Source organism: Myotis yumanensis, unplaced genomic scaffold (assembly GCF_028538775.1).
Source record: "Myotis yumanensis isolate MYYU_CA2020_CCGP unplaced genomic scaffold, mMyoYum1.0.hap1 SCAF_8, whole genome shotgun sequence".
In the NCBI taxonomy this organism is placed as follows: domain Eukaryota; kingdom Metazoa; phylum Chordata; class Mammalia; order Chiroptera; family Vespertilionidae; genus Myotis; species Myotis yumanensis.
In genome coordinates, this window is record NW_027223759.1 from 61,438,183 (window position 1) to 61,454,363 (window position 16,181).

The 16,181-nt window shown below is 36.7% G+C and overlaps 1 protein-coding gene across 1 annotated transcript; it reads right to left on the reverse strand.

The window, feature by feature from the left end:
- Positions 1–3,316: 3,316 nt before the first annotated feature.
- On the reverse strand, positions 3,317–15,852 carry TNFAIP6 (TNF alpha induced protein 6). The gene is made up of 6 exons (XM_070423453.1): positions 15,703–15,852; positions 12,578–12,715; positions 10,925–11,086; positions 6,665–6,893; positions 5,251–5,291; positions 3,317–3,986 (listed from the first exon to the last, which is right to left on the reverse strand). Exons 1-6 carry the CDS (start codon positions 15,794–15,796, stop codon positions 3,817–3,819), a joined length of 834 nt encoding a protein of 277 aa, XP_070279554.1. The 5' UTR covers positions 15,797–15,852; the 3' UTR covers positions 3,317–3,816.
- Between the last annotated feature and the right edge of the window lie 329 nt (positions 15,853–16,181).

Below are 16,181 nucleotides of genomic sequence, written 5' to 3' on the forward strand. Positions count from 1 at the left end.
AAAAATGGGTGAAAGGCATAGAAAAATAATTCACAAAAGAAATAAAATTGGATAAAAAAATATATAAACCATCCATGACGCTGCAAATTCAAACTGATATCATTGTAATAACCTGTGTTTTTAAAAAATCTTTATTGTTGAAGATATTACAGATGTCCCCCTTAACCCCCCCATTGTCCCCCTTCTATCCTGCATCTGCCTCCCACCCCATGTTGTAATAACCTGGTTATAATATTAATAACTGGAAAGGAGCAGAGGGAAGCTGCAATTTAGACACATGCCCAGTAAGGTCTGGGTGATGTGGGAAGGTGTTTATCTGTTAGTCACACCTGAGAGCAGGGCATTGGCCAAAATAGACATGGCGACTGCAAGTGTGTGAAATCTGAGATACATACGCTCCTGAATAAAGGAGTTCACTCTCTTGGCCCTCTGGTGCTCCTGGCTTGTAGGGCTTGCACATGGATTTGGATTCCACACAACGGACTAATGGACTCTAGCCTGATGTTACATTGGACGTAACTCCACCATGGAACGGAAACTCTCTGGACACTGGCTTTACTTCCAGCTTTATTGAAGCCCCAGCTGCACATTTTCCAGGACTAGATTAAGAGAAATGGGACTTCGAAAACAGGAATATAATTTCACACAAATAAAAATCATTCATTCTCCTGAATGCATCTTAGATAATTTTTTTCTCTAAAGATACTGCAAGTACCGCACTCCCACTGGCAATGGAGGAATTTCACCCATGCCATCCTCTGGCAACAAAACCACAATGTTATGTCGTTTTTGCTTTTCAAAAAAGAAAATTCAGGAGAAACTAAAATGGCAGCATAGTTAAACACCTGAAATTGCTGCATCGCACAACCACTTCAGAAGTACAACTAAAAGACAAAATGGACATCATCCAGAACCACAGGAAGGCTGGCCGAGTGGAAATTCTACAATTAGAAGGAAAGAGAAAAGCACACTGAGACTCAGAGGAGGTGCGGAAGTAAAGTGCAGAGGTACGGAGGTGCACGAGGAAAGGGCTGGCAACTGAGGACACAGTTGTCTTTTTCAATCAGGAGGGAGGCACAAGCTTCCGACGGCCCTGACTCCAGTTCTGGGCGAGTCTCTGGGGACCCAGACTCATACGGGGAGAAACTGGACTGTCTGGCAGTGGGCGGAACTCGAGGGCGGCTTTCTCTCAGAGGTGCTTGCAGCGATTACTGGGACACTGAAACTCGGGTCCTCTTAGGGTAGGACTGAGGATCAGTCATAGCTGTTTGCTCCGCCCTGTTGATTCCCTGAGACCCCACCCCACCCAAGCTGTGTGTAGAGGCTTTTGCACATGAATGGCCTGGCCCTTTGCAATCTAAAATTACCTAACAAACTGCAGCTGGGTCAGAAAGACCCAGAACATCCAAAAGAAGGCCCAAGGCCCCAAAGCAGCTTGCATTGCTTCACAGCTGGGCCTCATCTGGGCACCTCCAAACCCCAAACAAAAAGAGGAATCTGCAGATCTCTCTGGAGCTCCTGCCAGGTAGCCTCAGGCAGAGGTTAAATTAGCACCTCCTTAAAGATCCAAGAGCCAGTGTACCCAGTGGTCAGAGTGGGACCATCCAGATTACAACTCCTCAGATCCATAAGGGACACACTCAGGGGGCAGACTCAGTGAGCACCAAAGCCCCACTGAAGCAAGTCTTTCCCCAGAAGGGTGTCTCCAGCACAGAAGTTCTCCCACTGTAGACACAGCTGATTCTCACAGCCAATTGGCCTGGAGGTCAATTCCTCCCAGTGATAACTATAACAATCAAGACTTAACTACAACAAGACTGTGCACAAAGCCCACAAAGGGGTGCACCAAGAGTGTCCACCCCAGGTAATTGGGGAGGCTGAGCCACTGGGCCCTATAGGACACCTAGCACAGAAAACCACTCTATCAACACAGGGAAGCATAAAAAATGCGGAGACAAAGAAACAGGTCACAAATGACAGAAATGGAGGAAAGCAAACTACTGGATATAGAGTTCAAAACCACACTTATAAGGTTTTTCAGGAATTTTTTAGAAACCGCCAATAAATTTAGTGAGACCCTCAAGAAACCTAGTGAGACCCTCGAGGTTATGAAAAAGGACCAACTAGAAATTAAGCATACACTGACTGAAATAAAGAATATTATACAGAGTTCCAACAGCAGACTAGAGGATCGCAAGAATCAAGTCAAAGATTTGAAATATGAAGAAGCAAAAATCACCCAACTGGAAAAACAAAAAGAAAAAAGAATCCAAAAATATGAAGATAGTGTAAGGAGCCCCTGGGACAACTTCAAGTGTACCAAAATCTGAATTATGAGGGTGTCAGAAGAAGAAGAGAGAGCAAGATATTGCAAACCTATTTGAAGAAATAATGACAGAAAACTTCCCCTACCTGGTGAAAGAAATAGACTTACAATTCCAGGAAGCACAGAGAACCCCAAACAAAAGGAATCCAAAGAGGACCACACCAAGACACATCATAATTAAAATGCCAAGGGCAAAAGACAAAGAGAGAATCTTAAAAGCAGCAAGAGAAAAATAGTCAGTTACCTACAAGGGAGTACCCATATGACTGTTAGCTGATTTCTCAACTGAAACTATGCTGGCCAGAAGGGAGTGGCAAGAAATATTCAAAGTGATGAATGCCAAGAACCTACAACCAAGATTACTTTACCCAGCAAAGCTATCATTCAGAACTGAAGGTCAGATAAAGAGCTTCACAGATAAGGAAAAGCTAAAGGAGTTCATCACGACCAAACCAGTATTATATGAAATGCTGAAAGTTATCCTGTAAGAAGAGGAAGAAGAAGAAAAAGGTAAAGATACAAATTATGAACAACAAGTACACATCTATCAACAAGTGAATCTAAAAATCAAGTGAATAAATAATCTGATGAACAGAATAAACTGGTGAGTATAATAGAATCAGGGCTTAGAAAGGGAGTGGACTGTCTATTCTCGGTGGGGAAAGGGGTGTAAGGGGTGTAAGGGGTGCGGGAAGAGACTGGACAAAAACCGTACACCTATGGATGAGGACAGTGGGGGCGGTAAGGGCAGAGAGTGGGGTGGGAACCAGGTGGAGGGGAGCTATGGGGGGAAAAAAGAGGAACAAATGTAATAATCTGAACAATAAAGATTTAATTTAAAAGAAAATTAAAAAGAAATAAAACTACCTCAAAATAAAAAAATAAAATTCAATTTTAATTAATCTCTGACCCAGTAATTCCACTTCTAGGACCCTCCCCCAAATGATTGGAGAGCTGTACAAATGCATATGTTCAAAAATGTTTATTGAAGCAATGTTTATGAAGACAACCTAAAATTCCCACAATAGAGACAGGCTTAAATAAAGTATGGAAAAATCATACATAACATTTTACAGCTGTTCAAAATCATGTTTTTGCATAATACTCAATGTTATGGGAAAATACTTAAGTCACAGAGCTCAAGGTTTAAAAAAACACACACCAAGATATAATGATATTGAGCAGAATTCCAAAACTTCAAATACAAATACATATAGGAACATATATACAGATACCACAAATAAAAAAATGACTAAAAGAAAAATATATAAATTTTAACACCTGTTATTTTCATGCAATGGAATTATGAGAGATTTTATTTTCTTATTTAAAATTTTCTGTAATTTCCAATTTTCTCAAAATTATCAGGTATTACATTTACATCTAGAAAAGTAATAAATAAGTGTTAATAACAGTAATAATAATATAAAAGTGAGATCCAAGGGATTCCAAAAGATACAAACATAAATACTAAATGTCCTGGTTTTGTTTTATAAATGGCTAAATCTTCCAGCTAAAAAGTTATTATTTCCAGTAGAAGTAGTACTTGTATTTTTTCCTTGACTGGATTTCGATTGAGGATCCATTGCAACATATTTGATTTGGAAACCTCCTGCGGTTACTGAAGCATCACTTAGAAACTTCAAGGTCATGACATTTCCTGGGGAGGAAGAGGATGCAAAAGAACAAAGATGTTACTCTCAAATGGCACGTTTCAGGGCTTCCTTTTGGCTCTCCCTCTCTTTTTAAAAATAGAATTCTCATCTCCCAACTACCTCCTACAGCTCATATGATGTCTTCTTTTAACTTTCTATTAACATAAAATATATCCTCAAGAAAAAAAATAGAGAGAAACAGAAGGTTTAATACTTTACCAATCCTAGGAAAATTGTAACAGAGTAATGAATTAATAAGTTTTAAGCATTATTCATTCAAGAATTGAACAAGTAGTTCCATGTCTTGCAATAATGACGAATAAATGAGAATTGTGGCGTACTGCAAGGCTAGGGCATGGGAATAATTTAGGTAGTAGTATCTGAGCTTAAGAACTGTTGTTTTTAGTTGCATAGTATTGAGATAATTTTATGACTTGGAGGAAAAATTGGGCATGGAAAATGTCAAATACTAATGCTGGTAATTAAATTAAAAATGATATCTAAGAAAATAAAAGTTCTTAGTCAGAATATGTGAGTTTGGGTTGATAGCAGTGGTATTACTTAATGAGATACATTTATGCTACTATAAGGACATTTCTTGAGGTACATTTCGTGGAACAAAGTCACACAAAATAATTTGCAGGAGAAAAAAGATTTGGAAAAGGTTATCTACCATAGCCAGCCATTTGAGGTTTGCTATGCATAATTAACATATTAAAAAGTCTCTGACATCTTCAAATAAAGAAGCCTGCTTAACATTATTTAACTCAATGTTACCCAAATTTACCTGACCTAAGATCCTTTCTCATGTAACACCTATTAAAAACATTTCACAGTACTGTGTTCTTTATAAATCTCTTTGGGAAATGCTATACTAAGATAAAAATGCAATAAATAAGGTAAAAATTTTTCAGTGATAGAAGGTATTTTTAACAACTTTATAAATTACTTTCATTCTTTATCAATGAAAAATCTTGGCCTTTTATTACATTTTATGGAGGTCATAAGCCACGGCAGTTTTCATGGATTTGCAGATTCAAGACTATCTCAGACTGTATTTCCCACAAATAACAAGAGTCTACACGTTTTCAGTGCAAGGAGTTGGCACAGATCTTTCTTTAGGTATAAATAAATACTTGGAATATACAAGCCAGCGAGCAGGTCTCTCAACTTTAAAAAAGTAAACAGTAATGACTCCTGGGTCCTTCACTTTCAATGACACTGAGAGAAAACAAATCATAGTTTTGCTCCTTAATTTAGAGCCATTACCTGTACTAATGATGTCTTCTGGAAGCTCATCTCCACAGTATCTGAAAAGGAATTTCAAAGAGAATTCACACGAATGAACATTATACAGCTATTGCAATGAGCTCTTACTGATAACTAAAGTGCTTTATTTCCCCCGAGTAATGGCTTATTTTCCTACTATTTTATGATGATTTGTTGCTTTTTTAAAAATTTGAATTTGTAAGGGAGAACAATGTACATTATTTGAAGTAAACTTCTCAATGAGATTCTTAAGAAAAGATATGTGGCATTTCTACTCTGTGCACCTACAAAACTATTTGTGAAGCAGACAATTTGAATCTTCTTGAAAAAATTAAAAATTTGTTTCTGATTAATCTCATAAAGTTTTCTTCACAATTAAAAATCAATGGGTGTATAGTTGGTAGTATTATATTTTGAATTCTAGAGTAGACAGATTTAAAGGTGGGAAAATTACTTGGACCTTATAGATATAAGAGGGCTTCATTTTTATATGAATCATATCTTGAAAGAAACTCCCTTGCACATTATATAAACGTTGAGTTTTGTCAGTGAAATTTATTCTAGAGAGGGAGAGGGAGGTGAAATATAAAGGTAAAGTACACAATATAAATTTATAGCCTGTTGAAGACCTTTAAAAAATAGTATATACATTTTTATATATAGTCATGGATAATGAAGAATTGATGTTCTATTGATAATGGATAGTCTAAAATACACATTATTAAATGGTGACCTGAATATATAAAACACCTAATTGCACACTCTTTAAATTGAAATATTTTGTAAGTCTCTGAAAATGTAGATTGCATTAAAGATTTAAGGAGAGAACACAAAAGTATCATGTCCCAGCATGTTGAAGACCAAGGGAGAAAGAAATATTGCCGAAGAGAGCACTTGTCTTTTATGGCAAAGAAAACTATTTTTAAGATGCTGCCCTTTGTAGGTTTAGCTAACTTGTATGAAAGCAGGGGCTAGGCTTTGCTTGTTTACCGTATACCCACAATACTTAGCCCATTGCTTTGTACACAGAAGTAAGGCACCCATTACTGAATTTACAATTATTTTTAAAGGTTGACAGAAATTAGAAGACTTAAAAACCCCAACAAATTTCTCATCTCACATCTTTCTCCCTCATGTCGTTAGTCAATCTTGAGGTCTTCATAAATAGACTATTTAAATAATTGTTACAACTTAACAATAATCAAAAGGCAGCTATCACTATTTTAATAATAAGTAACAATTGACTATGACTTAACATGCCAAGAAAAACCTTTGTTAAAAAGGGTATGGTGTTGTAGGAGTATAGAAACACTGGAAAATCAATATTGTAGGTACAGTTGGAGAGAAATTAAAGAAACATCAAACACAATATCGAATGTTCCTTTAACTTTCTGTATGGGAAAACAACACGTACCTCCCCACAAAGCCATGGATATCGTCGTAACTGTCATATATTTCAACATAGTCAGCCAAGCAAGATGGGTCATCTTCAAGGTCAAAGTCCAAAAACTTCAGGTGAATACGCTGGCCATACTTGAGTCTAATGTGCCAGTAGCAGATTTGGTTATCATCATACTCATTTGGGTAGCCTGGAGATTTAAAAATTCTCTTTGGATCTGTAAAGATTCCACCACATTCTTTTGCTGGAATGAGGAAGGGGCGGGGGTGGGGGAGGGTGGGGGGGAGATAAGAAAGCATTAGAAAAAATTATTCCTACTTCAAAATGATATTCATGTCTTAGTGTTCATTTATTTATAACCCTTTATGAAAAAGTAAAGAAATGGCTTAACATACAGCATCTATAGTATATAGTGTATTCCTGTAGCTAAAGAATAAATGTATTTTTCATTAATAGTTGTTCAATTTTCTAAATTAAGCAGGCACTTGTGAATTAAAAAAGTAAAATAGCAAAAAAAATAGTTAATTAATTGTATCCCTGGTTACATTTTTGGGGGGATGTCTATTTATGTTTTTAAGCATAGAATGCACAAATCTTATGAGAACCCTTCCATATGTTTTGACAAATACATATATTCATGTTACCAACAGCCCAGTCTGATGTTTTTGTCTTGTGGTGTCACCACTGTGTCTTTAGGGACTGGAATATGTAGAATAATGAGTCCAATATATTCTGTTTGGGAAATCATTATAGAATTTCAAGATTACAAGACCTTAGAGGTCACGCTAATCCAGCTCAAAGGAATAATTTATAATCTTCCTATAGTCTTTTTCCTGTTGTTTTTTTATATTTTATTGATTTTTTACAGAGAGGAAGGGAAAGGGATAGAGAGTTAGAAACATTGATGAGAGAGAAACATCAATCAGCTGCTTTCTGCACACCCCCAACTGGGGATGTGCCCGCAACCAAGGTACATGCTCTTGATGGAAATCGAACCTGAGACCTTTCAGATCTCAGGCTGATGCTCTATCCACTGAGCCAAACCGGTTAGGGCCTTTTCCTGGTTTTAAACTAACACCTTAATCTTATTTGAGGATTTGGTGAAGATATGTTTTTTTAAGTCATTTTTCATTTTACAGATTTATGTTGTGTCACATAACCTGTTATAAGAACAACCTCTTCCAGACCAATGACTTGCTGTATGACCTAGAGAGAAAGGTATGGAGGGGCCCTGATTAATTTTAATTCCATATCAAGTAAGTATCCAGTATCTTGAAAGACCAAACCAAACCTGGAAACTCAAAAATAATCTGAGTGGTGGTGCTAGTGCTAACTCTGGCTAGCATTTGAAGATATTTTTCATTTTATCAATTAGAGATTTTTTCCAAGAATATTCTCCTTTAAAGTAACTATTTTTAAAAATCTTGTTAGAATTCTTACTGCCATAGAAGTTAAAGAAGCTTATCTCTAAGGCAGAACAGGACCTTAGAAAGGCTGGGGAGGTCAGAGCTTGGCCAGCATGGCTCAATGGTTGAGCATCTATCTGTGAACCAGGGCATCAAGGTTTGGGCTTAATCCCCAGGGCGGGGGCATGTGGGAGGCAGCTGATGGATGATTCTCTCTCATCAATGATGTTTCTATCTCTCTCCCTCTCCCTTCCTCTCTGAAATCAATAAAAATAAATTTTTTAAAAAAAGTCATAGATCTGGTTCAAGCACTCTGTGACCACCCTATACCTGTTTCTTCATTGGTAATTGAATGTAATCATGCCTCTCCTATTATTTCCCACACAGGAATATTCTGAGGATAAAATATAGATGATAACTTAAGAACGTTATACAGCCCTAGCCGGTTTGGCTCAGTGGATAGAGCGTCGGCCTGCGGACTGAAGGGTCCTGGGTTCATTCCAGCCAAGGGCACATGCCAGGGTTGCGGCCTCGATCCCCAGTAGGGGCCGTTGCAGGAGAACTGATCAATGATGTTTCTATCTTTCTCTCCCTCTCCCTTCTTCTCTTAAATCAATAAAGAAGTATATATATTTTTAAAAAGCGATATGTTCATACCCAACAAATAAGATTTAAAAAAAGTGATGTTATACAAAATGTAAGTTATTCTTATTGTATTATTAAAATTTATACAATACATAGTTTATATGTGTTCATAAGTTGTACAGTGCCAGCGTTTGGAGTGACTCGCTCTGCCCCATAGCACCCTTTCTTTGTTGCATATGTCATTAGATTAGGATAAAAATTCAAATATTGAATTATTTTAGTTGTCTATTTAGCTATATCTATTCAGCTGTATATTTTATGTTACATATATAGTTATTGCCTCATCTCTGTTTATTTAGAAAAGGACATATTCACAAAGTTGATTAGGTCCCTGAGGACTTAATTGATTTAAAAGTGTTCATATACACAGACAATAGTGTGGTGAAGGCCTGGGACAGGCAGTGGGGGCAGGCTGGAGGGGGTCAATGGGGGAAAAATACTTTCAACAGTAAAGAATTATTTTTTTAAAAGTGTTCATATAAAAAGCAGTCAACATTAGGTCATACATTCAGAACTTGAATGAGCAAGTTTACTTCTAAACATTTCTTAATGACCCTATTCTTCTGACTTCAATCAGCTGTAATTTGGTGATATTGAGTAATTAACAATAATTATTTTATTTTTTCTGATTGTTATAATTTTTTTATGCCAATTATTTTTCAATGAGCTCTTCTTCTCCCTAGTTGAGGCAGTCCTCATTTGCCATGTGGTTAACCATATCCTAAATAATCAGCATATCATTGAATTCAGGATTCTGTACACATATTTACAGAGTAAAAAGTGTTCAGCTTCTATGAGAAGTAAAAGAAGCTTATAAAAATTTGTAATTAAAGTAATATTTTTACAAAAGGGCAATAAATACTGTAAGTACCTTTTCATTAGCACTTCTTCATCTCCCCTAGACTTTGACTTATGAAAACAATGGAATATGTGCTCAGAGAGCCTCAAATTTATCAAGCAAAAGAAGAATCAGAGAATATATTTGGAAATAAAAATTACTCTTGAGAGTTAAAAGCAAGTTGCCTGTATAAATATATTGAAGAAAAAGAAAGAGAGGGAGAGAGAGAAGGAAAAGAAGGTCTATGAATTATTAACAATGACTAAATATAGGATTAAATACAGTGTAGTACTGGATAGGCTTAAAATATATCAAAGTGATTTGGAATTTATAGTCCTATATAAATGCACTGCATTTATTCATATTTGGCCTCAAGTGGGAATAGGTGAAGCTCTAGATAAAATTCTTTTCTACATGAAATACACATTATATTGAGATATAGATTAGTTAAAAGCATGAGAACAGTAGTTAATATCATTAATAAATACTATAACAATAGGCTGAAACTTTATTGTAATTCTCCTCTGTGTTGTGGACTTTCTTATAAGGTAGATCCAAATGGGACACCACCTGAGGATGTTTATGATCATAAATGCAGGAAAGATTTCGTAACACTTTTTAACACTTTGTAATATTATTCTGGAGGAATTACATCCAAAAGGAATAGTGTATTTTTTTCTCCAAGAATATGAACAAAGAGTAACTCTTTATAGTAATTATAAAGAGTTAATTTTGCTCTTTAAAGTTTTCCTAGCTACTACCCACCATGGAATAAGAATAGGAGTAAAAATGTACTGTATAATAATGACTAGTATACCTAATATGTAATTATTGAAACAAACCACAGAGTGAGAGTTGCTTAGTTGGAAATCTAAGAATTGATGCACAAAAATAAATTAGGAAGTCTGTTTATTCTGTTTCCTTTTCCCCATTCTAGCAAAGGGATAACTTTGAACAGTTAACATTTGGTAGCACCATTTAATTGTTTTAATTAATTAAGTGTGAGTTCATAACCTGCTTTCCCCCCTCCCCCCCTTTGTGGTCAGGAAGTTCCATGGCACAAACAAGACCTGAATTCACAATTCTGCCTGCCTACTAATTATTGGCTACATAATTTTGGGTAAGTCGCTTAAATTCTTAACTCTCACTTTCCTGATTTCTAAAATGGGTATAAAAATAGCTCCTTGTAGGGTGGTGACTATTGATTGACAGTGGGGATTAAGGAACATAAATTAGTGACACAGCATAATCACTCTATGAATGATAGTTATTAATTACTATCACTAAACTGATTTATCTCTGGAAAAATAAGCTATTTCATCTTAACAACATCTTAGTAACATGTAACTATTTTTGCAAAGTATAAAATTATTATTTTTAACAAACCATGTGGATTGTAGCAATAGGCATCCCATCTTTCACTCCTATTGAGACGGATTCCGTAATCAATAATACCAGTTTTTCCAAATCCACAGTGGGGGCCTGGCTTCACAATGGGGTATCCAACTCTGCCCTTGGCCATCCACCCAGCAGCACACACATGAAATCCTGCAAGAGAATGAAAGGGTTTTACACTTAACAGGTAAACGGGCTCAGCTGAGAGAAAGTCATCTTTACAAAGATGGTCCCTTCCAGCACTGACAGTTTCTTTGCTGCCCAAATTCAGTTCATGTAAAAGGAGAAAAACGGTTTTCTTAAAAAAAAAATAAAATTGAAACACATAAAATATAACATCTGACTTTTACTAAGAAATGACATATTACTTAAAAATAAAAAAAGATGAAGGTGAACTAGAAATTGTAACCCCACGAATCTGAAAACATTCCATGTTCAGAGCTGGCTTCTTTTCACCAATGACCTACCCAGTGCAAAGAGATAATTTCCGAAAGTACCATCGGTCCTGAAAACTTTTTTTTTCAAATCATAGTTTAAGTCATTTCTATTTCAGGATGAATCAAGATATTGCTTCCTAGTATTTTTTAAAATGTGAAGAGGGATAAAAGCGCTCATAAATTTCAAACGAAGCCTCAGCCCTGTTTTTCTTGCTCAACTTCTTAACTCTCTGTTTAAATACTTGCCAACGGCAACCGAGAACAATTTTACTTGAAGTCCAGGGCAGCTAGTAGTGACTCTGGCTTTGTATCCATCATTCCAGTCACTGTCACACTCAATCCTGTGGGAACAGGCTGAGCAGTTATCTGGGAAGACTTTGGAGAACACCTGTAATTTTGCCAGCATAAGTTTTGCCAGGTACTTTTCTATCAGCAAAGGGCTTTCTTCAATGAGAAGAGCTCCAAGTAGGGTAGTCTTTTGGATTCTCCTGAAAGCCCAGGAGAGATGGTAGCAACCTCCCCCCTTTTTCTAAATAAGTAAAAAAACAAAACAAAACAAAAAAACAACCAAACAAACAAAAACCCACTAGTTAATTACTGGGTTTTTCCACTAGATCTCCTGACATCATGTTCCCAGTTCCCTTTTCCTGCTATCTTATAACTTGCTTATCCTCCTTTTTCTCATAGCTTTTGATCCTGAAATACAAATGCATTCTTCCACTTAATGTTGGGGGGGAGGGGAGGGAGAAAAAAATTAAAACGTTTTGAAAAAAGCCACTAAATTCAGTATTTCTTCTACCATGTAAATTTTCTTATAAGACTCAACATAATAACATTGCTCAACACATGAGGAAACCCAAACTCAGAAGTCAAGAAGGCTAGAGTAATATTAAAATGAATAGCAATGGCTTAAATTTCTGAGGAATTTAAATGTTATCAAGATGCCTTCATTTTCTTTTGATTTTTATTTACTAGCTCACAGTGGGTTGTAACCCCAAATAAGTTACTAGAATTATGAACTTTCCACTAGCTAGCTGTAGGCAGAGAAGATGGGAAAAGCAGGAGGGCAGAGATGAGAGAAGTCATGGGGACTTAGAGAACTATTAGCAGGGGTGAATAGAGAAGTCTTACTAGGGAGTTACAGGAAAGATGGGATATTTTTTCCCCAAGGATGAACAAGAAAGAAAGTCATTGTCAAATCAGTTACCAATTTTTCTGGCTGCCTCTAGTTGCTTGTAGGTGGCGAGGCGGCCGCCTTCATATTCACACACCGCCTTTGCTTCTGTGTAGGTGAGCTTGTATTTGCCGGACCGAGCTTCTCTGTGATATACGCCTGCTGCTTGTTCTGTGAAATCACAAAAAGTCGTAAATGCACTACTTGCATTCTTGTGGAACAAGGGAAATCTTGTGACCTCAGATGGAAGATTACATCAGCTATTGTTCCTGCCAAAGGGTTCCTTGGGTCAGCAGCATTGGGTAGCTACATTTCCATTATTAGAAAGCTTTGGGGAAAAATATGAATGAGGGGGAATTTTAGGGAAACCTGGGGACATAGACAGAAACTTGAGGCTAAATCAAGTTCTGGAACCTGAAAGGGTTCCAGTACAACATTGCATTCCTACACTAAAAAAGGTGATCAAGTTTTGACTTTTTGTTTTGTTTGGCTTTAAGTTACATAAAAACTTGGAGAGGTAACTAATAGGTGAAAAAAAGGAGGTGAAGGCAAAGAAATCATGAAAATTGATCCATTAATACAGCTTACAATGATGGAGAAAAATAAGCCACAATATCCATTTGAGGGAAATGACTAATACAATACAACTGAGAGTTTAGTAAACAAATAAAAGACTGAGGGAAAGTTGAAAGGAATCCAAAGCCAACAAATATTTCATTAAAGAAAAGAAAACTAGATTCAAACGCAGCAGAGAAAATCCTGGGCACACCTAATTACTGGTTCTGAAGTTCTTTAAATGTTTTGTCCTTTTTTAGCTCCCATTTATTCCCAACATATTTTTGGTAGTGTTAAATCACGCATGAGTTATCTCCCACTAGATCATTATTTAAAAGGATTGTTTTGAGTTTGGAGTGCATTTTGCCATGGAAACAATGAGAAAAGATTCTCAGGGCAATAATCGTACCATAGCTCTAATAGTTCTATGTAGATTGTCAGATTATGGTTCAGTCCTTGTACACTAACCTGGGCAATCAGTCACCATCAAGACCATTGCCAATGAGAAGGCATATATCTTGGCATGCAGTGACATGGAGCCAGCCGTATTAGAAAGATTGTTCCTTGCTGTCCTCCCCCGACTGAAGTTGACACTGCCACAGTCCAATAGGAATGTTGCGTGGCATTTTCTCTGTTTTTCTGGACCCCAAGGGATCCTTTTATACATTATATGTAAAAGCCCATTACTGAAGACCTCAGTCAATTTGATACTTACTAGTATAGATCAGAGAACACAAGGAACACAGCAATCATTTTCCCCTTTGAAACTCACCTACTTCCACTTCCTTCATATGGTAAAGTTTCATTAACGAAACTTTCACTAGTTTCCAATCTGGTTGTTTTGAGCATATACCATGAGGAAGTTTGCTAGGTGCGGAGGATCAAGTCCTACTCCTAAGCAACTTGGACAAGAGTGGGCAATGCAACTACAGACAGTCCCCACTTATGCTGGTTCAACTTACCATACCAGAGTTAAAAGTTAACCGTAGGGGTCCTCGGTTTCAACCTTCTCATTTTACTGGTGTGGCACTGAGTCCAAGGGTTTCAAGTGCCTTGTTCTTGATAGTTGCTAGCCGAGTCCTGCCTTCTAATCCAACTCTCCTTCCTCCTTAAATAGTTTCCCATGCTATATGGACCTAACCAACTGTAAACAATTCGTGCTAGGCTGACTGGTCAATAATTTGTCCCAGATTGGAGCAATGTGCAATTACCCCAAGCCTCAAATTTGCAGCACTATTAACAAACATTTGGGTTTGCTCCTCTCTACCACTAGGACAGAATTTCTATTGTTCAGGTTTATATTTTTGTAAAACACAAAATCACTTTTAAAAACACCAACGACAACAGCTCCAAATTTCTTGAGCATTAGAGAGTTTTATAGCATATCCAAGTTCATCCATATGGGTTTAATTCTTACTAGCTTCATGACCATCTTTTTCCTGTCTAACAAATCTGTGGCTATCTCCTTAGTTGATTGTGTGCAGTGAAAATAAACAGAGACGTGTTCATTCCTCTGGTAAATTCCAGACCCCAGCTTTGCCAAATGGATCTCAGTGTTCAGCACGAAGCTAGTTCGCTGGCTCAAGCTGAAAAAAGAGGCGGCAAGGCCGTACATTGCAAATCAAGCTTTTTAATGAAGTCCGCATGGCTGCAGTTACTATTACCAGGGAGAAACATGCTGAAATATTCTACAACTGTGTGCTGCTTAGCAAGCATAAAACCACGCTCTGGCCTGAAGTTAACTTTGCTTTCTCTTTATTTCTTTATTTTATACAGGAATCCCTCAATTTCCTTCTTAAGAATTCAAAAATATTTTCACTACCAAACACAATAATGAACATAAAGCAATATTAATTTGTATCATGAGAATTAAAGCATTGTTCAGAATACTAGAAAGGGTATTTAGGGTTTTCAGTATTTGGCTTTTTTTTGTTTGTTTATTGTTTATATTCACAGTTAGGTCCAATTCATTCCTCACTAACACTTAACAAAACAAAGCAGCAAAAGGAACGTTCCTTATCTAACAAAAAGGGCAGAAAAGTACATGGATAGCTCAAACAAAAGGAACCAATATGGTAAGAATGCATTCAGAAATACATTTTGACTTTGTCAAACTAGTTAAAAGAATCTTTGGAAAAAGCAAGATATACACTCTGGGTCAGAGTACATGGAGCAATGATTATAAAGTTATTGTATATTCTGATTTGCCTGTTATGATTTTATTACGATTACCTGCTATAAAATCTCATTGCAAATGCATTGAAATAAAAACAAAACAATACATTGATGTTTTTGTTAAACAAACATTCCCCACTATACAACCATATCTGCTTTGAAAAATCTTAAATATATTTTCATATAGAATATAAATATTAACCTCTATTTCCTACTGAACCACTTTATAAAAAGCTATTTTTAAATCTTAGAAGGCAGGAACACTATTTTAAAAATGGTATAGGCATTCCAAAAGTTATCTTTCCTAAGCATTTTTTTCAAACACCAGGCTTGACCAGAACAGAAAAATCTACTGCTTTGATTCACTTCTCCACGAATTCAAAGAAGTGACATTCACAACTAGAAGCTCAATGAGTACAGTTTCTTACCAAGCCATATGGAGTTATGAAAAATTCCGTTCTTGAATCCCCATCCATGCGCGTCTTCCCACAGCAAGACAAATAAGTAAATTAGGATGATCATGTCTCAGTTGTAGAGAAATAATAGCCTATTAGGGGCTCCTCAGGATAAATTCTCAGTGCAGAGGCTGCAATGCGACTGAAACATCTGGTTTCCACATCTTTTTAAATAGTTTTTGCAACTGTGAGGTCAGCAAGCACTCTCCAATGGCATTTCCCGCTGCAGAGTTTCACAATTAACTCAGTGTCTGAGGCAAACCCTCTGACTCATTTGCATTGGCAACTACAGCTAAAGATACTGTGGCCATCTACACTTTTATTAATTAATTCTGTCTGTCACAGACACTTTCCTGGTAGGACATTTGTGTAACTTGGTGCAGAGCCAGCAGCCATTCAAAACAATAAGAACAAAAACTTCAGTAGGAATTTTAAGAAAAACCCTGAATGTC

Bases quoted from the DNA above. Each gene is read 5' to 3' on its own strand.
- TNFAIP6 (XM_070423453.1), bottom strand. From the start codon at position 15,796: ATGATCATCCTAATTTACTTATTTGTCTTGCTGTGGGAAGACGCGCAT. The intron at 11,087-12,577 runs GTAACTGATTTG...ATTCTCTTGCAG, and splicing joins AGAGGCAGCCAGAAAAATTG to GATTTCATGTGTGTGCTGCT. The intron at 3,987-5,250 runs GTAATGGCTCTA...CTTCCTCCCCAG, and splicing joins AGAAGACATCATTAGTACAG to GAAATGTCATGACCTTGAAG.